At 38.0% G+C, this 21,014-nt stretch overlaps 1 protein-coding gene across 7 annotated transcripts in view; it reads right to left on the reverse strand.

The window, feature by feature from the left end:
• Window positions 1-535: 535 nt before the first annotated feature.
• The window catches only part of LOC121861070 (inward rectifier potassium channel 2-like), a 93,217-nt gene continuing 72,738 nt past the window's right edge, over window positions 536-21,014 (reverse strand). For 6 of the 7 annotated variants that reach the window (XM_042358612.1, XM_042358609.1, XM_042358613.1 and 3 more), the window contains 6 exons: window positions 9,591-9,765; window positions 8,276-8,434; window positions 5,594-5,840; window positions 5,305-5,486; window positions 3,943-4,123; window positions 536-2,395 (listed from right to left, as the gene is read on the reverse strand). In XM_042358612.1, the coding sequence (XP_042214546.1) occupies window positions 2,243-2,395; window positions 3,943-4,123; window positions 5,305-5,486; window positions 5,594-5,840; window positions 8,276-8,434; window positions 9,591-9,760 (1,092 nt within the window). In that variant the 5' untranslated portion in view covers window positions 9,761-9,765 and the 3' untranslated portion in view covers window positions 536-2,242. Of the gene's footprint in view, window positions 2,396-3,942; window positions 4,124-5,304; window positions 5,487-5,593; window positions 5,841-8,275; window positions 8,435-9,590; window positions 9,766-17,335; window positions 17,435-21,014 lie in introns of those variants that run through there. The other variant, XM_042358611.1, reaches the window with a different exon arrangement.

The following is a 21,014-nucleotide window of genomic DNA, read 5'->3' on the forward strand; positions in this document are numbered from 1 at the left end:
GCAGGCTCAAGACAGATCCCCGATGAACCCCTATTTTCACCTCCAATTCCTTAATATTTACTCTCAAAGTAGTTTTTGAGCCCTGATATAATGACATAACCCCTCAAACAAGATGCTTCTTGACCCACTTTACTGTCAAATACCTTCTCTTAAGTCTACAAATACAACGTGCAATGCCCTCACCTTCCTTATTTGCCGTAAATCTTCCCTTTGTAGTGCCCCTACCTGGCATAAACCGAAACTGCATTTCATTAATGTCCATTCTCTCCCTTATCAATTTCTTGATCATTCTTTCCATAACTTTCAAGATCAGATCTAAACAGCTTCAGGCTACTGTAGGTCCTGTGTTCAAGTGCATCTTGTAAATAATGATGATAATACAGTACTCTTCTGTCAGTTGTCTGAAACAGTACATTCCATCATGATCGCACAAGTCAATTTAGTCACCAGTGAGATACCTAGCTCATCTGATGCTTTCAGCATTTATGAAAAAAAAGAGAAAAAGAAGAGAGAGAAGATAAAGAAGGAGAACTAGTCTTTTAATTTTGTTTATGAGATAGCAGATGGCCACCCCACCAGGGGTCACAGCCTCAAATTAAAGAAGCCACATGTAATACAAAAAACTGCCAAGACCTAACTTTAAGTTTAAGAATTGTGAACTCTTGAAACAAATGCCTAGAGAATGTTGAGATAGCACTGAGTGTGGGGTCATTTAAGACCAGACTTGACCAACACTGCCACATGTTCAGATATATTCAAGAGTCAGTACATGCCCAGTACTTGACCACAGTGGATAACAGAGAACAGCCTGGCTAGTAAGCTAACAAATGGCAAAGAGGATAAATAAATAAAAGGTTTTTAGAGCACACCGGACCTGAATGACATACCAAGACCACAAGTACAATAAAAACATAACACCACAAAAACAATAGTGAACAATCTCTAACACACAAAAAAAAATAAGACAGAAATACAAATAAAACAAGAGTAATCACTCGCAGAACAGACACATGGTTTACTAAACATTGGGCAAAAAAGAAGGATATTGGTAAATCACTTTTGTGCTTATTGGAGCTAAAAATGGCAGAGAACAATGAACACCAACAAAATATATGCAGTGATGAGCAGTGATGGTCAAATAATTACAGTATGCTGCTATATACTACAGTTTAGCATTTTATTTACACTAGGTGGGTCTTCTGCCAAAAAATGTGACATGACACCTTTTATTTCACACCCTATACTAGATGGTTCTCTGGTTGGAAACCTCTGTGCCACTCATAGCTCTTTGGCTACACTCAAACTGCAGATTCATTTGGTAGTTGGCCACACTGTAAATTCAACATCACTTCATTCTTAATAGATAAATATTTTTCATCCATCTATTTTTCTTTATTACTCTGCTTTTCTCTTCCACATATGCAATCATATATATCCCCACTAGTGACAACCACCTCCTGTCGTGATTATCATACCCCATACAGTATAAATACAGCTTACAAATGTTTACTTATGTAACATCTAAACTAGCATGCAAAAGTTAACAAATGTTTCTGATATTCCTGTTGCATCCTGGGCTGTAGTGTTGATGATCATGATTACCTAAGTGACTGACCATAAGTCTTACATGTACACCTTAACTTGACTGAAATGATGATATTTCTGTTGAGGAATACAGTGAGGGCTTTACAAAACTGCATTTTACACTGCTTCATACTTATTTTAAAATTTTAATTATGATCCATAAACCATTAGAATCACTAAAAATGAAATCTGTAGAATCCAGAATAATTATCGGATTTTCATTACCAAGAGCCAACTTAGAAAGTGCTCCAACATCTAAATTTACCCCTGAGGAGAATTTGGCTTTTATAATTTACTAGCCAGAATAAAAACATTATATTTTAATTACTGCTAATAAAAAGTTTATACAGTACAGTACAGTACAGTATAGTACAGTAAAGTACAATGGGATAATTTGTAAATCACTAAGGACAAACTTTAAGCCTTAAAATAAGTTTTAAATTTTGTATCTGGAGCTAACACATGTTTGAGTATGGTATAGCTTTTAGCATTAATAATTCTTTATGATTTATATTCAAGCATAAGGTATTATCACAGACTGGAGACTGCACAATGCAGACCTTTACAAAATTTTCCATAAATTCCACTTTAATTATCATGAGAAATAAATGCACAACCTTCTTCCTAAACTTGCATAAACTTCATCATGTGCATATCTTCAGTTTCCTGCCTGGGTTTCCTGGGTAGAAAGCATCTCAGGTTCCAAGCACACAATCTGATCAGAGTTGGATGGTGTGTAGCACAGGAGAGGATCAGTGCTCTGTCGTTTAAATTCCTCTAGGTCTCTAGCACTACAGAGAGGGGTTGGAATCTGAAAATTAATATATTTCTATTTAATTTTAGCTTTACTGAAGAACAAATTAAGTACTGTAATTTGTCTACTGTATAGTATTTTATATTTAAGAGAAAAAAATATGAAAAGAGTTTAAACAAGACCATAAAGGAAGCAACACAGGCAGAGGAGTGCTTGGGTATAACGGCAAACAAAACTGGTGACACTATAGGTATAAATAAAGACTTATTTAATGACTGACTGTGTGTGTGATCCACCATTCATAGGAGGATCAAAAGTGTGGTGAGAAAAAGTAATTATTATTGTACCATAACTAATTATATGCACTGCTTATTAAGTGTATTTCAACACAAAAGTATTTATTGAAACTGGGTCACAATTGAACAAAATAACAATGAAAGTGAAGACAGTTTGCTTATACTTGACTGTGATATATAAAAAAAAAATCTTAAGCATGAAGAGTTACAGGGCAGTGTACTGAGACTGTTGTTGTTTGTTTACTTCATAATGATATGCCATATGCTATTCATTCTTTCTACATAAATGTTTGTGGATGACACTAAGTTATTTGGGGGAAATTAAGAACCAAATGGACTGTGAAGCATTACAGGAGTGGTCAGAGTAGTGGCTGTTATGATCCCACATTACAAATGCAAAAGGATGCATCATAGTGGTACTGTACTAATAATAAGGAGGCATGTCACAATGTGATAAAGAAACCTCAATAACTGAACCCAAACGTGGAAAGGATCTGGGTGTGTATGTTGGCAACAAACTGAAGTTCTTGGACCACTGTAAGACAAAGATAAATCAAACAAATAAACTATGAGGACTTATAAAAAGATAATTCACATATATAGATGGCCTGTCCCTCATAACGCTCTTTAAAAGTGAAGTGCTTCCCTGTTTGGAGTATACTGTCATCCTGCCTGGTCTTCAAGATATGCAAGAGCCTGTCAGTTGATTGAGAATGCCCAAAACAGGGTTACCAGACTAGTGCCTGCACTCCAGCACCTCAGTTACCCAGAGATTAGAATGACTCAGTTGCCTCGCTTATACTATTGTCAGGCAAGGGGCGATTTAATAGAAATAAATAAGCACCTCAGAGGATATTATTCTGTCGAGTGTTCATAACCTGGAATTAGCAGATGCTTGCCTCAGGTTAAAGAAGCCACAATTTCAGAAAATTGTCCAAGCTAACATTTTTGGAGTGAGCTTTATGTTGCAATGGCACCCTGTGTAACTCATTTAAGACCAGACTTGACCAACACTGGTGCAGGTTCAGTTACTTTCTATAGTCAGTACATGTCTAGTACTTGTCAACAGTGCATGACAGTGACGTGACCAACCGTCCAAGTGGCTAACATGTTGATCAAAGGTTATTCACCAGTTTTCAGCTCAAGGGCAAACATTACTCCAGACTAAACAAAAGTATCAGCACTGTAACTGATTTTTTATAAAATGGTGTTTTACTGCTGGCCTTGAACTCTTTTGACTAAAATTAATTTGTACTATTGTATGAAGAGAGAAAATTAGGAGAACACTGTAAACTCTGGTTAATTTACCTCTCTTGTTTTGTTAAACTCCCTGAAATCAACAATATAGTTGTCCGAAGCCTTATCAAAATATATCAAATTTTCAAATCTATGTCCCCACAATATATCAGACGGCTGGTATGAGTAACGAGCCTGCATGGTGTTGCCTGTAGACTCTGTTGTACCCTCCAGGTAAACTACTAGTTCAAATCTTAAAAGAAGAGAAACAAAAAACATTAGAACACTGTACAATACTGAAAATAAAACATGGTTAAATTTAAGTTTATTATTTTGGTCTCAAACGACAGTGTATTGAATAAATATTACTGATAGTAAATGGAGCTTGTCAGTACAGTATTAAATACAGTATAAATAAAGCTACTCTGCTAATGGATGCATGGCACTGTACACTAAAAAGTGAGATACCACATTTTTTTTTGTGTGTGTGTAAATTAAGTGGTAGATAACTCAGATATCATAAAAAACTAAAATCATGGTAAGTGACCTTGATTTATAGGATTGAGTCAATTAACTTTCAAAATGACTTAAGTTAATTTGTGAATCCTACCAAGTTAAGTTAACCTACATTTAGAATTTTTTTTAAATTAAATATAAATATAAAGTGATTAAGTTAATCAATAAACTTTTTTTCTTTCTAGGACTGAACTTGATAGCCATAACTGAAAAAAAAGGTCCTTAAACACAGTCAGCCAATTTATGGGATAATACAAACTAAGTATGGACTGAATTACACATAATTACACAGGTACTTGTCACCAGTTAACCACAATTATCATTATTTGCATTACTGTACTGTACTGTACTGTGTTGTACTGTACTGTACAGGCTATAGCTAATTCAACAGCAAAATATACAAGAGAAAATAATCTGTAGTTAAAATCAGCTCCTAAATACATTCAAACTGCAAAGAGGAATTATATTGTGTGAGGTCTAATACTCTTATTTCACTCACTTAAGAGCACGCTCACACTGAGGCCAGAACGTACATATTCTGAAGCAAATTGTCTGGAGACAGAAGATATGTGTTGCCGCGGTGGGTATTATAATTTTCTCAATTTAGCTAATACCTGACTCGCTGTCTTTCTAGGGAGAGGTAAATTGTTTTCCCTCTCGGATAAAATTTGAAAGATTGGAGTTAGATGTGATTTGAATACAGTGTGAGATACGAGTTGTTAACTTGATTCACTCGTTTGGATAATTTGCGTCAGAATATGTCCAGTCCAGCCTTGATGTGAGCCGGCCCTTAGAATGGAGTAAAGGAGACAAATTGACAAACAGACTGACACATTAGCAAAGACAGATGGATGAAAAGTCTGCATTTGCCACCCTCCCATCAAAAATGGTTTACATGCGATAGAAATGATTTCTTACTTTTCATTCATGAGATCCACAGCAGACATATTAAAAAAAGGTGAATTTTCACCAATAGCATGAACGATGGTCATTGGCCAAATGAAGAAGAGATTTTCTGACTCGTCATCATTACCCACTTTCACATCATACTGGTGATATGGGATCTCTTCTCCCTCTTCTGTTGTTCTCTTGCGTAAAACCTAAAAAAAAAAATTAATGCAAGATTTATGGTTATAAGCAAAATGAAACTGCAGCAACATTATATCTACGTAACCAGAAAACCTGTGAAGAGCATATCAAAACTAACTTGTGCTCTGACGCTGGCTCCGATGATGAAAGATTTCCTCATGTCCCCCACACGGAACATGACACACAGTTTACTATCACGCAGACAGATACATGCATTGCGGGAAAACAAGATGGTGTTGGTCCGTTGTTTGGGACGTGTCAGTTTGGCAAAGACTACACCCACCATGAAGGCCTGCAATATGACACCAGTGATGCTTTGAATGCACATTAAAAATACTGCCTCTGGACATTCCTCAGTGGTGAATCTGAAATAAGAAAAAACTTTGCATTAATTTAAAACAGTCGGCAAACAGCGGCATATTTAAGGTGGGGTTTGTGAACCCCACCCCAAATCAGTCAGTCAATAAAGTCTAAATACAGATGGTACACTTTTCATACAGCATGTTTATTTCAAACCCCTTCCTTTGTAGCCACCTGCCAATGACATCTCATAATATGAACTAATCATCAGTTTGCAGAGGTGGAAGCCAAACAGAAATTCAAAATGTCAATTCAGCCTGGCTTTAACAGATCAAAAGAATACTTACCTTCCTATGTCCCTGTACAATACACACCTGGATATAAATAATTTGCTGTAATGATCTAAGAGCTGGGGGGGGGCCTTGTTTTCAGTGTGTGTGTGTTACTCTCTAAGGTGAAAAGGTGCCTCTTTAGGCAAGGATTTGGTGTACCCTCTGATGAGGCAGGAACATAAGCATCTTTTTTGTCTCCCAATTAATGTAATTTTTTACCATAATAAAAATGGCCTCCAAAAGTCTCCTTGGTCTTTATGATGGCCCCAAAGTGCCCCTTGTCAAGATGCTAATCCCGCTGTTGACTGACTTTGTTTGACCTGTCTCCGACAGTCTGGAGAATGTGAAAACCCCAATGCTTGCTACATGACCTAACATACCATGGTCATCACTTCTAGATCAATACTGTACTTCATTGTGACCTCACCTAAGTTCCTATTACAGTGGTTCTCACTTCAGGAATACTACGCTATCAGTTTATATGTACAGTATTAGAAGTATGGTAAAAGAGAGGTTCAAACTCTCCAACTTAAGGGACAATTGCTGCTCAGTGACCCAGTAAGAGGGATGAACTGTGGTGTAATTGGTAAGGGCTCCACCCAGCAAGATGCAAGATCTTGGGTTCGAACCTCAAGCAGTTAAAAAATTTTTTTGCTCCTGTCACTATAAAATATAGTTGGATGTTCTACAGTATATAGCAGAGTTAACTTTGGGAAGAGGAGAGGGGTTTATGTCTAGTTTGCCCTTCTACTAACCCTTACTTCTCACCTCTGCCCTACCCACCACCCATCACTGCCCTATTCTTTCCACCACCTTCACTGCCTACTTCTCCCCAGGCTCATTAAGTCCAAAGTAGCACCATGTATAGGGCATCTTTGATTTAGAAATATGTATGTACTGTGAATTCTCATATTTTTTTGGATAAAAAGCTACAAAAATGTTGCAATTGTACATATACAGTACTGTACTGAAGAGCTGTTTCAGTCCTACATTAGATGTCCTTTTGTGCACATAGACCCTTCCCTTGGAAAAATCTTTATCTGCCCCTGCAGAATGATACAATGCCCTTTGGTCAGAAGATAGAAAATCCTAACACCTCTGGATAAGCTTTTGAGCACAGGTTATGATTTCTTATGCTAATACTCTGGGATAATGCTACTGTATAGTACTGTACCGCTTTGTTGGCAGTTTTCTTATGTCTAAAGTACCATACAATTAATAACTTGAAAAAACTTATTCCAGACCTATATCATATTTCAAAGTTGACTTCAAATGGTCAAAACTTTGTTTGAATATATTTCATGCCATGAAGAAATGAAGAAAAGTAAAGAAATAAACAATCAATTCAGGCACTCTGGCTGAGAACAAGACAAGTGACCAAGTGGCTTGAGATGAATCTGTATTCTGGTCAAAAGAGGGAAGCTTTAAGATAATAATGGTGTAATAAAAACATCTCAGGCTAGTTTGTTACTTCTATTGTTCTCACCTGAAGAGCCGCAGTTGATCTAAACATAATGATGAAAGAAAATTTGAATACAAAACAACCCAAATTTCACAAAAGCATTCAAATTAATTTTCTCAATGGTAAATTTTCTTTTAATTCTAAAAACTTAAATAATTACACTGATAGATTTCTCCTCCATAAACACAAAATTTTAAGTTAATAAGATATCATGGTTTCTGCATTAAAATTCATCTTTTCTTTTAATTCAGGTTATTTCTATAGGTCTAATACTGTAAAAATTTTCCTGCACTTACTCAGTTTACTTTTAATGTATCTGATGTAGAAAATTACATTACAAGCAACTAAGATTTCACAAAACATTATTGCACAGTGACACATTTACAGTAGATATACTGTATATACTGTACTGTGCTGTGCATAGAGTAAGAAAGAGTCACTGTGAAGGATCTCATAAATTAAGTACAGTAATAATAATTCAAATGGATTCCTAATACAATTAAATTAGTGACAATGAATGTATCATACACTGAACTTCTTACTAACCAAGTAATCATGAATCCTTTGATTATGATTACAGTACAGTATGTATAAGCACATGAGACTTGACAATATTTGCATTGTTAAGCTTTGCAGTATTGATGCTTCTACAGTATTAACCTAATTTAATTCAGTGAAATAAAAGTTTTCATTTGTGACATACTACCTGGAACCATAGCCTATTGTGTGCTGAGTCTCAATTGAGAAAAGGAAGCTTGCAGTGAAGGTTTGGACATTGTGCACACAAGGCGTGTGACCCACCAGGTCGTGGTCATCTCCATGTACCTTGATGATCATGAACCAGACAAAAGCAAAACATAGCCAACTGCAAAAGGAAACAAATAATGTTAGAGGATCTATAAGTTAGTAAAGAATAGAACATCAATACAGTACTGTTTTTCAAAGTATTAACAATATCCACCACAAAAGTGTAAACCAGTTATGATCAACCAATCCCAACCTTGAATCTCCTTTACCTCCAGTCCTAACCTAGAGACCTCCTAACCATCCAGTCCTACCTCAGCTTTCTATACTGTATCCTGGTGTCTAATCCAAGTTTTTCTATAGACCACTTTCATACACCATTGCCTTGGTAGGATACAATTCTGATGTATTTTGGTCTGGAAGACTTTTTTTGTCTCTTCTTTGCCCACCTGGATACAGTACTGTCCTTCCGTATACTACCCTGACTGTCTTAACCTGCCTTTGGTCATTTCTGATCTACCTAAGCAGTTACTTTACTTTTATCCTCTTCGCCGCTGATCGGCTTGTTAGCCGCTTGGGCACTCGGTCACGTCTCTGATTACTTTTCCTTTTCATTTATCTTTTTCATCAAAAGATCGGCTCGCTAGCCGCCCGGGCGATCGGTCACGTCTCTGTCACGCACTGTTGGCAAATACTGGGCATGCACCGGCTCCTGAATGTACCTGAACCCGCTCCAGTGTTGGTCAAGTCTTGTCTTGAAAGAGCTCACACTCGGTGCTGTCACAACACTCTCTGGTTATTTCTATAGGTCTAATACTGTAAAAATTTTCCTGCACTTATTCAGTTTACTTTTAATGTATCTGATGTAGAAAATTACATTACAAGCAACTAAGATTTCACAAAACATTATTGCACAGTGACACATTTACAGTAGAAATACTGTATATACTGTACTGTGCTGTGCATGGAGTAAGAAAGAGTCACTGTGAAGGATCTCATAAATTAAGTACAGTAATAATAATTCAAATGGATTCCTAATACAATTAAATTAGTGACAATGAATGTATCATACACTGAACTTCTTACTAACCAAGTAATCATGAATCCTTTGATTATGATTACAGTACAGTATGTATAAGCACATGAGACTTGACAATATTTGCATTATTAAGCTTTGCAGTATTGATGCTGGTTCACAATTCCCTGCCTTAACCTCTAACTGATCCAGACATCCCCTCCCCTGGCCCACCTGAACTGACTGGACACACAGTACCCACCTGATAATAAAACCGAGGAAGAAGACAAGAAGTGTCCAGCGCCACTGAACATCAACGAGGGTGGTGTAGAGGTCCTGGAGATAGCGAGAGCGACGCTTCTTCAGGTTTGAGTATGTCATGTTACAATCGCCATTTTTCCTGATGACTGCCTGCCGTGCCACAGGACTCATAAGCCCTAAAGAAAAAGACGAAAAAAGTTATACACACTTGGTGAAAAGTGGTATGCTTATGGTGAAAAAAGTGGTATACCCATGAATAAAAAGTGGCATACCCATTATGAAATACGTGGCATACACATAATGAAATAAGTCCCAACCATTGTAAAAATTATCAATAACTTGTAATAAACCAGTGTATTCACTCCCAGTAAACACTACTCCTTGCACTGTCACTATGTTGAAATGAACTGTAGTTTGAGCTTTTCCCCATCTAGTTATTATATATCTTATTTGTATCAATTATGTTACTTGTATATTATTTGTAATTCGAAACCCATTCCCCAAATATGCAACTGTATATTTTCAGCCTTCTGGCTGCCAAGTTCTTTCACTAAACCGTTAATTATTATTATTATTATTATTATTATTAGTATAAGTGGCATACACATAATGGAATAAGTGGCATACCCATGATGAAAGAAGAGGTATAGCCATGATGAAATAAGAGGCATACCCATGATGAAATAAGAGGTATACCCATGATGAAATAAGAGGTATACCCATGATGAAATAAGAGGCATACCCATGATGAAATAAGAGGTATACCCATGATGAAATGAGGCATACCCATGATGAAATAAGAGGTATACCCATGATGAAATAAGAGGCATAGCCATGATGAAATAAGAGGCATACCCATGATGAAATAAGAGGTATACCCATGATGAAATAAGAGGTATACCCATGATGAAAGAAGAGGTATACCCATGATGAAATAAGAGGCATACCCATGATGAAAGAAGAGGTATACCCATGATGAAATAAGAGGCATACCCATGATGAAATAAGAGGCATAGCCATGATGAAATAAGAGGCATAGCCATGATGAAATAAGAGGCATAGCCATGATGAAATAAGAGGCATAGCCATGATGAGAGAAGAGGCATACCCATGATGAAAGAAGAGGTATACCCATGATGAAATAAGAGGCATACCCATGATGAAAGAAGAGGTATACCCATGATGAAATAAGAGGCATACCCATGATGAAATAAGAGGCATACCCATGATGAAATAAGAGGCATAGCCATGATGAAATAAGAGGCATAGCCATGATGAAAGAAGAGGCATACCCATGATGAAAGAAGAGGCATACCCATGATGAAATAAGAGGCATACCCATGATGAAATAAGAGGCATACCCTTGATGAAATAAGAGGCATAGCCATGATGAAATAAGAGGCATACCCATGATGAAATAAGAGGCCATGATGAAATAAGAGGCATACCCATGATGATAAGAGGCATACCCATGATGAAATAAGAGGCATAGCCATGATGAAATAAGAGGCATACCCATGATGAAATAAGAGGCATACCCATGATGAAATAAGAGGCATACCCATGATGAAATAAGAGGCATAGCCATGATGAAATAAGAGGTATACCCATGATGAAATAAGAGGCATACCCATGATGAAATAAGAGGCATACCCATGATGAAATAAGAGGCATACCCATGATGAAATAAGAGGCATAGCCATGATGAAATAAGAGGCATACCCATGATGAAATAAGAGGCATACCCATGATGAAATAAGAGGCATAGCCATGATGAAAGAAGAGGTATACCCATGATGAAATAAGAGGCATAGCCATGATGAAAGAAGAGGTATACCCATGATGAAATAAGAGGCATAGCCATGATGAAATAAGAGGCATACCCATGATGAAAGAAGTGGCATAGCCATGATGGATACAAAACTCACTACGCCTCATCTTTATGGGTTGAACTACGTCTAAAAAATGTCAATATGATTTATGATCAGGTTTCACTGGAATACTATACATAATTACATTCAACTATGAATACCAATAGTCTCATAGTCTATGAGTCATAGATATACCGTACCTTATTCATATTTACATTAACAATGGATAATACAGTGATTTAATGTACTGGACCCACTGTAATAAATGTTATATGAATGCAGAAGTTAGGATTCACTTTGTAAACTTTGTATGTAATATGATGATATGACGAAATGTGTGTGTGTGTTAGCTTATTCCTGCAATCCCATCTCTCGCCATGAGGTTTTTGTTTAGTTTATACCATCTATATAAATGAAACAGGACATAGATAATGGACATATATATTGGGTGTGTTAATGTGCGTGTGTGTGTGGTGACGTAGCCTGTTGGTCCAGAAAACATTAATTACACGGCCAAAGGATCACAGGAGATTTTGCACCGGCGTCCTCACCACTCTATAAATAAATATTAATGCTAGACCACCAATTATTAATATCTCCACGCCATATAAGAAACGCCAATACTTAAACATATGATCTCCAGCCAAGTGATACTCCACCTTTCTTGGGTAACTAGTGATTAGGGAGTTTGGAGCCCGAGGCTGGAATATAAGCGCAGCACGGTCGTATTTACAGAGGTTCAGGAACAACAATACAAAAAAAACAAATATAATGCCCAATTAAAAAAACCCAACCGTAACTATACACTTCCTTTACGCTATAAATTTGAGAACGTCATTACTGGAATAAGTAAATAGAACCACAGAAATGCTGTACAAACACACAAACATTTGTTATATGTTTAATGAGTCTTTCCTGTGGAACACCAACCCCGTATCAATAATTTTTCACGTTTAGAATATGCAGAATATTGAAACTTATGTTATATGTGATAACTGATAAGTCTTTGATGAGCAGCGGCTAAACTGATCAAACCCGCTACAGTAAAACCACCATTACATTTTTGTGTAATATCTCATCTACGCCCAACCTCACACATTATGTGAGGTCCATAATCATAAATGGAATTTGTCAAAATTGATCACATTAAAATATATTTATATGGACAAAAAATACGACTACATAAAATAAAATATATCTTTACAATTTTATTAAGTATAAAGAAAAAAGTTGTCATTGAAGTTAATGTACCGAGTGTTCCAGCCAAAATTTCCAAGACGATGAGGGACCGTAACACTAGTAAATCAACTTTGTAAACTCTCCTTATCAACTTGCCCTTGTTATTCTCGATAAGAAACTGCCTGCTAATTTCATTTCGAATCGGTGACGACTTTCGTACGGGGGAAGACAATACTGTACTGTTAGCCTCCCTCTCCCATACCCTGCGGGGAGGACATATGAGAAACACCACACAACATAAAATCTACCCAAGGGAAGATTTAGCTAGAGTCCTTAGAGTGTAATGTAGCCGCAGGTGTGGGAGACAATCACCAGCCACCTGTCGTCCACATACACTCACAATGTCGCCAACCTACACCCAACACTCTCAAGTCATTTCCAATTATTGTCAGGTGGTCTCTTGAGTTTGTGGCGCCGCTCGGTACACAACAACCTGCTATTTCCCACACACAAACACTACACCAACAAGTGACGCACACAATGGTTGATAATGTTACTATAAGGTATTTTCAGTACCTAAACTATACAGTACTTAACTTTTCTTGTCGCGATATCAAAGAATAAAGTAAGTGGGTCCGGATTCTGAAAGAGTCTTATGATGAATATTTCTCGTAAACAAAGATAATAGACCAAACAAACTGACTTACGCTGAAGCACAAAAGCACAAATATATACTGTACACCTGCACTTAGATTTAAATTGATAACCTAAGTCTGTAAGTTAATCTCGCACCAGTTAGGAGAGTAAATTACAGCACAATACAAGAAGTTAGTTTTTATAATTAAACACAGTTACAGTAGGTGTATTATATTGTATTATCTTCTCCGAGGAACCAAACTTGAACACTAGTTGTCATTTTATGTTTAATCTGTTTAAAAAATCTAAATGTAACAACTCTTTGTAATATAAGGTGGCACTCTATAAGTAAGGATGCTCGGGGTTATTTTACCAGCCCTTAATAATCTATCTGGTCTTTAAATCAGTACTCAGATAATAGTCTGAATTTTATCCGCGTTAAAAACTTGCTTCACAGGTGCCGGGCCACGAGCCACCTCTAATAAAACCATTGTTCATATTTGTGTAAACTTGTCGAGGACGAGGACTTTTTGCAGTTACTTTTCGCTTGATAGAAGTTTAGACCCGACCTTGAGCACAGTATGAAACTCATGTATTAAGTTATGTTATTCTGGTGAGTGTATGTTATTTTACAGGTATACACAGTTTCTTTAATATTTTTATAGAAGACATAAGTCCACAATTACTAACGTTCCATACACAGATGAATAACCAACTAATATATACAAAACTGCCATCATCATCATCTTCAAACACATTATTCCCATTAAGAAACTGGTATTAAACAACTTGAAACACTCTGCTACTCCAAGACGTATCGTTATATTCCAATAAATACAATATTAAATCCACACAAATGTTTCATGAAAGGGAAATAATCACTGATGAGAGTAGGTCAACCTCACGCTTATTTTCTTATTTCTACACCATTACAATAGGAGAGTCTATGTCTAGGTTACATTTACTCTACTAACACGTATATCAACGGAGAGTTAGGTACTTCACATGACCAATCCTTATATGGGTTTAAAATTTCGCGTGTGTTGGCCAAGCTCGCGTGTGTTGGCCAAGCTCGCCTGGGGGATCGGAGACAATGAGTCATTCTACATTCAGATGCTGGTCGAGAACACCTACATCAACATGCACCCGAGAAGGACACTTGACCTAAACATAGCTTAATATACATCACGTAGAGCCTAATGGCTGTTTACTTGCTCCAGGTGACGACGCAACCCGACTTAGAACTACAGTACACTAACCAGTAGACTGGTGGCAGCCCCGGGCATAAAGCTAATACAAAATCAGAGGCTCGTGAAGTCAGCTTCCTATGTAGCTTACGCACAGATAGAAAAATAACCTGACATATCCTCTTCAAAAACAAAGTGAGGAAAAATTCCAACTTAAAGCAAAAACCAGTTATCCATATCCACTATAGCTCAGAATAAATTAGTTTACACAGATCATTTAATACCAATAGAGCCCCACCGTCATAAAAATTTATTCCAAGAGGAGCCCAGCCCTCCCAGCCACTACTACAGTCATAAGCCGGCAATGGAGAGTTGGCAGGGGCAGGAACCTCAGCTGGTCGGTGGTGCAACACTCATGGTGTCGTCAACATCAACCTCACTAACTGGAATTACTTGTTTTTGAGCTCAATGGAGAATTTCTCGACTGGTGTGAGTGATGTGTCCACCTGTTTGTGTGTATGTGGTGAGGTATTGTTTATTCTGGAGACTTTCATTTCATTTTCTTTAATTATCTTCGTTTTCAATTAATTTATATATAAAACAACGGTAGCTTATTAATCACATCTTTGCCCCAGCATAATGAAAGTATCTCATTTAATGCAGTGTGTGAGTCACTCCCTAGTTCACCACAACTCAAATCCCGTACGAAACATATCAACATCAGGAGTTTCAATTTATTTACATTAAACACCTGAAGGGTTTGTTATATTATAGCTTTCATTTACACAGTTAATTATCTGAAGCTTTAGATAGTCCAATATTAACAGACATAAAATACGTTAGGCATCATGTGAAGTACTGGTAAACTGTCCTTACATCTTATCCTTGGTCACACACAAGGCTAATGACCCGGAAGGCAAAAGTTACCACATTTTATAGACATTCTCAGATCACAACATTACCAACACTATGATGATACACTGATCAACACGGATTCAACCTGCATTGTCACAGAATACACACACACACACTTTCTTTTTAGCTGTGCTCGAAGGCAACTACATATAATAAAGGAGTGCTTCCAATGGACCTCCCTATTAAACCTTAAATAAGTGCTGGTAAAAATAACTGACTTTTACGTGTGAACAAAATATTTCTTGACAATTATATCGCGTAGAAAATTTTATTCTTGTATTAGCTTTTACTTTTTATTGTAATTAATTGTTAGTTTAAACTTAATAGTTGTTGTACTGATAATGGTGATAAAGAATGGTGCATCTACAGCTTTATTTTGCTTAATTCACACTATACGACAAGTTAATGTTTCAGGATGTTTATTACTCTGGGGGTCGCGGCCTTCAGTTCCCACCTTGAAATGAAAACAACAATCATAAATATTCAGTTGTATACACATAGTAAACACCGCCCCCCTACACAGGCGAGGATAACACAAAATAAATTCAAACAGATAAAAGATAAAAAGTTTGTGTGAACGCCTGAGGAAATTATTCATAACACGTTCAGTGGACGTGAGGAACTTTGAAAGAAGGTGCAGTGCATAATACTTGCCAGTTGCCCGGGAGTCGCCAAAAGATAAAAAGCAAAGGCGTGGATTATACTATACTTCAGGTATGAGAAACTGGCATGAAAGGCTAGATGGAACCAGTTAGGAAGTCTTTACCAATCAAACAAAGCGAGGAGACGGGGTGCACAAATCTCAACTTCATAGTTAAAAAAAAATAAATGCCCGAGGTGTGACCCGGACAAGCAAGAAAACAAACGGGGCAGCCAAGCAGCATCTCTCTTTCGCACGTGCTGTAAGCGGTACCTGGAGGTGGAATAAAGGATGGGGGAAAGGGGGCTCAATCAATGAATGTCCTTCTGGCATTTTCTATAAAATTACTCTTTCAAGGGGTCGGTGGGTAGCGGCGATCATATATAAGGGAACGTGGTAGACAAAAACCTGAAAACCGTGGATCCAACGCGAGCAATACATCTCGGTCTTGTACTACCATGCAAATGTTACAGCAGGTGTGTGTATAGATGACTACTCGTATATATAAAAAACTCAGCCTATCCATAAACAAGTTGTTGCCTCACCGAGAAGAAACACTTGTGGAATGATACTACAATTTTGCTGCTTAACGTTCAATGTTACGCTACACCATATTGACATTCACCCCCGTGTCTGTGTGGGTGCCTGTGTGTATGTGTTAACTGACTGTTGCGATCTCTGTGAACTTTGTTAAACATACCGAACACTAGTTAGTGGAGTGCTTTAGGGCAGTCAAGATTTAGTCTTATCATTTCATTTTAAAAGTATTGTATTTTCAACAGGAGAAAAGATATATCTATACAGGTTACTTGACCAGTGACGATAGTGTGGCACAAGGCTCTCATCTTTAACAATAAGTCTGTTAAAAATAATAAAAGGGCGGGAGAGGGAGCTTTTACTGTGCTTTCTAAGGGAAACTCCGGGTGGCCCAGGGGGTCGAATAACAATTCCCAGCATGTATGTAAGGAGCCACCCGGCTAGAGGTGGGCTGCACAGCGGGTGTACAATGAAGTCAGTGGGGAACGGCGGGGCGTAACACCGGTGTCAGTGTAGCCATACTAAGTGACCATCATCCTGCATTATGAGAGTCAGTCTACTCGGCTGTTGTCAGTGATGGACGGCACCGACCTGTAGTATACCACGCCACAAGTATAACGTGGTGAACATTTACCTTCTACCTGTCATTGTACTCCTCTAGGAACCCTTGTTAACATTACCTTTACCGAACAAATTTGAGATAAGTCTGGGCTTGTAAATGCCAAATAAATATTTTCTGATAAGTTCAGTGAATTACAATAGGAACAAGACCTCACCATACCTGTAAAAGATGGTGTAAAACGCAGTATAATACTGTGTTGCCTTGCCATTCAACATTCAGTATGAGGGACAGCAACAGGTGGTCGTCAGAGAACTTGAACCTGCATGGAAGTCGATTTTATCAGTAACGGGGAAGAGAGCGTCAAAACAGAGCTACCAGCCCTCCCACCACAAGTCTTGCTCACTTCACTATCTGAACAACCACTGATAACGGCTATCTCTAACTGTCTGCAACAACCAGATACCTTCAGTCTCACCTACATTATCCCCTTACCGACAAAGTCCCATTCCTTTAAAAAAAAAATACCTGCCGGTCTGCTTGGAAGACTGCTTAGTCAGAGACGTCTAAACTTACGAATTCTTGCCCCTTCACGCTTCAGCCTCTTTAACGAGGATGGACTCAATACAACAGCTGATGTACACGATCGCTAAACTGAAGCACTCGTACCCACCCTGTTGATCAGCTGCGGCTTCCAGCTGCTTGTTTACAAGGAACTTAAACCTCCTGTTAACCACCAGTAACAAGTACCTATTCACTCACACTCAAAGATCTTACTGTCCCAATCTACGTCTCCCTTTCATAAGTTGTGACAAATCACACACACACACACACACACACACACACACACACACACACACACACTTACATATATACAGGTTCATAGATGTTCTTAGGACGAATTATCCACTCAATATGCCGACATACAAACCCTTATAAGTCATTAAGTAAAGGAGCTGTTATCACCAGAAGAAAGAATGCGTGTAAAAGATACATTATCGTTCGTCCTCGTGCTGGTGGTGTGGGAGGCAGACCTTTACTTCGCCCTCACATAAGAGTCGTGTTCTAAGAAGCGTCGCTCTTTTTGTCTCTGACCATATACAATTTCTGTAGATAACTTTATCGCAACTAGGGTACTGATCTGACGTGTTATCACCTTACATCACGCTCATAACTTGTTCAATTTCCTTGTTCTTCTCCGCCCCACACATCATGCACTTTTGTACTCCCTATAATATATAAAACACGGATATCTAACCAGCCTTTCATACCTGACGAACTGATAATCACTTTACCCAAGAAGGATGTACTCTAGTCTCCCTACCATAATGGACACTGTCGGTTGTACGAGCATTCACTTCCGGAAAGACTTACTTGAGGGTAATCACATTAGCCTAAGAGTATATTAGGCACTGTAAGAGTTATTTCTTTCTTAATTATATCATGAATAATTTCCACGTCACTGTATACAACAATCCATGACAAGCTGCACGCGACAACAAACTCCGGTTACTCTCAGGGTCAACTTCAAGCCAGTTTACCCTGTGTTAAAAAACCTGGTGTGTGGACGACTCAAAACCCTGCAGAAAGACAGGACTGAAAAGCTCTTCGCACTAACATTCACACACACAGGTCCCCATTATCATACACCTCAAATAATGAGTTTAGAATTGATTTCATATGTTAAACTTTTCATAAGATACTGTACTGTATTTAGATCCTTTGGTGATAAACTACGCAATTTTAGGTACAATTTCATCAACATATCGTAGATAAGTTTTTAAAGTTGAATTAACGGGAATTTTCACGATACCAGTTGTTGAACATAAAGAGAATGACTAACGTTAATAATCCTGGATTTTGTGTCTTTGATATTCCACCTTTCCTGTACTGCCAGAAAACGTCAACAGTAACTAATGGATGGATGATGTCTTCACACAAACGTAGAAACTGATAAGGAGTCAAGGGTCGTACAGATTAAGTATTAACACAAGTATCTAAAGCTGCTTCTCTGATGCTATATTTTCAGCATGAAGGGATAGAACTTTTCCTGGTTTCGGGTCGTCCCAGCCACGTATTAACTTACAGACTCTCCCATGATGGAAACTTTTAGTGCACATCCTTTTGAGAATCTTGATGTTATTTGTTCATCTTCAAATATGTAGTAAAAATAAAAAATTACACGAGTCAATCTTATTACAACATGTGTAATTATTGAACAAGGTAAGGTAAGGTTTAGTTAGACTAGGTTAAGTTACGTTTGATTACATTAGGTTAGCATTAGGGTTATTTAATCTCCATGTAAAATAATCTAAAGGGCTAATCAGGTGATCCCTTTACTCACATGATTCAATATGATTAGTCAACGGTATCCAGTATAAACCCTTGTTTGAGCCTTCACACACTCAAGGAGGCGCGGGCCGCCCTCATATTACCCCCAGCTGCGAGTGACCATCATGGGCAACGCTTCAAGGAGGTAAACAGTGCCATAAGACCGTCGCCAAAAGGATCAATATCAAGCATTACTTAACAGGAAACACGACCGTATAGCAAGATGGCATATGTGTGTCTATGTTAATACTACCACTTGAGAGTTGAGATAAAGCGTTAACATCCAACCCTATCACTCAGGCGGTCTTGTGAGGAGGACATTCTCTGTGTGCCTAAGATCAGTAGAGGGCGTTTACACCGTTTACATGTCAGGTGTTGTTAATTACACCGTTTACATGTCAGGTGTTGTTAATTACACCGTTTACATGTCAGGTGTTGTTAATTACACTGTTTACATTTGCCAGGTGTTGTTACTTACATTTTTACTTTGTTTACATGTCAGGTGATATGTGGCGCTGTCGTGTCGCATTTGTGTATATTCGCTCCCCCACCTTATTTCATCTAAACATTAACCCCCTAACGCTGCCTGGAGGAACTACGTTAGGTTAGGTTATGTTATGTGAAATTAGATTAGGTTTAGTAAGAATAGGTTTGGTTAGGTTGGTGCTAGAGTGGTTAATATTTAGGTGAAATAAGCTGGTAGGGCGGATCTTTAGGTGATCAACCAGTACTATACATCAACAAAGCTGCATCTGTATAATCACACACCAAATAATCCACGATAGTCAGATCTCACCGTGTAAAAAAAGAGGACGATGAGTGAAAATTTTTGTGCGACAATAAACAGTAAACCAGGTTGTTAATAGTCAACGGTACAGGGTTATAAGGGAATATTTTAGTGTTACAATGTGAAGGTAAGTTGTAACCAAACAGTGTACTAGATAAGCTACACTCCTCGACAAGTTTGGATACAGGTAAAGTGAACGGCGAGGCTATTATTCCCAAGGCTGAGGAAGTGAAAGGCTATTTACATGCAATACAACGATAAATATAGAGACAGGTGGAATATCAACACACCACTACCATAACTCATTAGGTGGAAGGGGTGGTGGAGTGTGGTTTATGATTACTTAAACAATGGTGGAATACTTCTACCAGGTCTCCTCCACCTCCCGACACTCCACTTACTATGAGACTAAACTTTATGTGGGTACAAAGTCACACGTCGTAGCATCTGGGCTGTGTGTGTGTGTGTGTGTGTGTGTGTGTGTGTGTGTGTGTGTGTGTGTGTGTGTGTGTGTGCGTCTTTTAAAATAGTCACAAACTTAAAGCAATGCCGACGAGTTACAAGACGGTCTACTAAAGATAATCAACAAGAATAATCTACACAGCTTCGGTTCTTGTGATGTTTGAGGAATCGCCGCCACTTGTGTGATAGCTAATGTAACCAGGTGCTCTCCTTGCTCACCCAACCACACACACACACACACAACAAGACCAACTCACCAGCACAAATCAGATAATTCTTCCCCAAACCTCAATAATGCTAATGATTTCAAAAAGCAGTGTA

This window comes from Homarus americanus, unplaced genomic scaffold, assembly GCF_018991925.1.
Source record: "Homarus americanus isolate GMGI-L3 unplaced genomic scaffold, GMGI_Hamer_2.0 scaffold52806, whole genome shotgun sequence".
NCBI lineage: Eukaryota > Metazoa > Arthropoda > Malacostraca > Decapoda > Nephropidae > Homarus > Homarus americanus.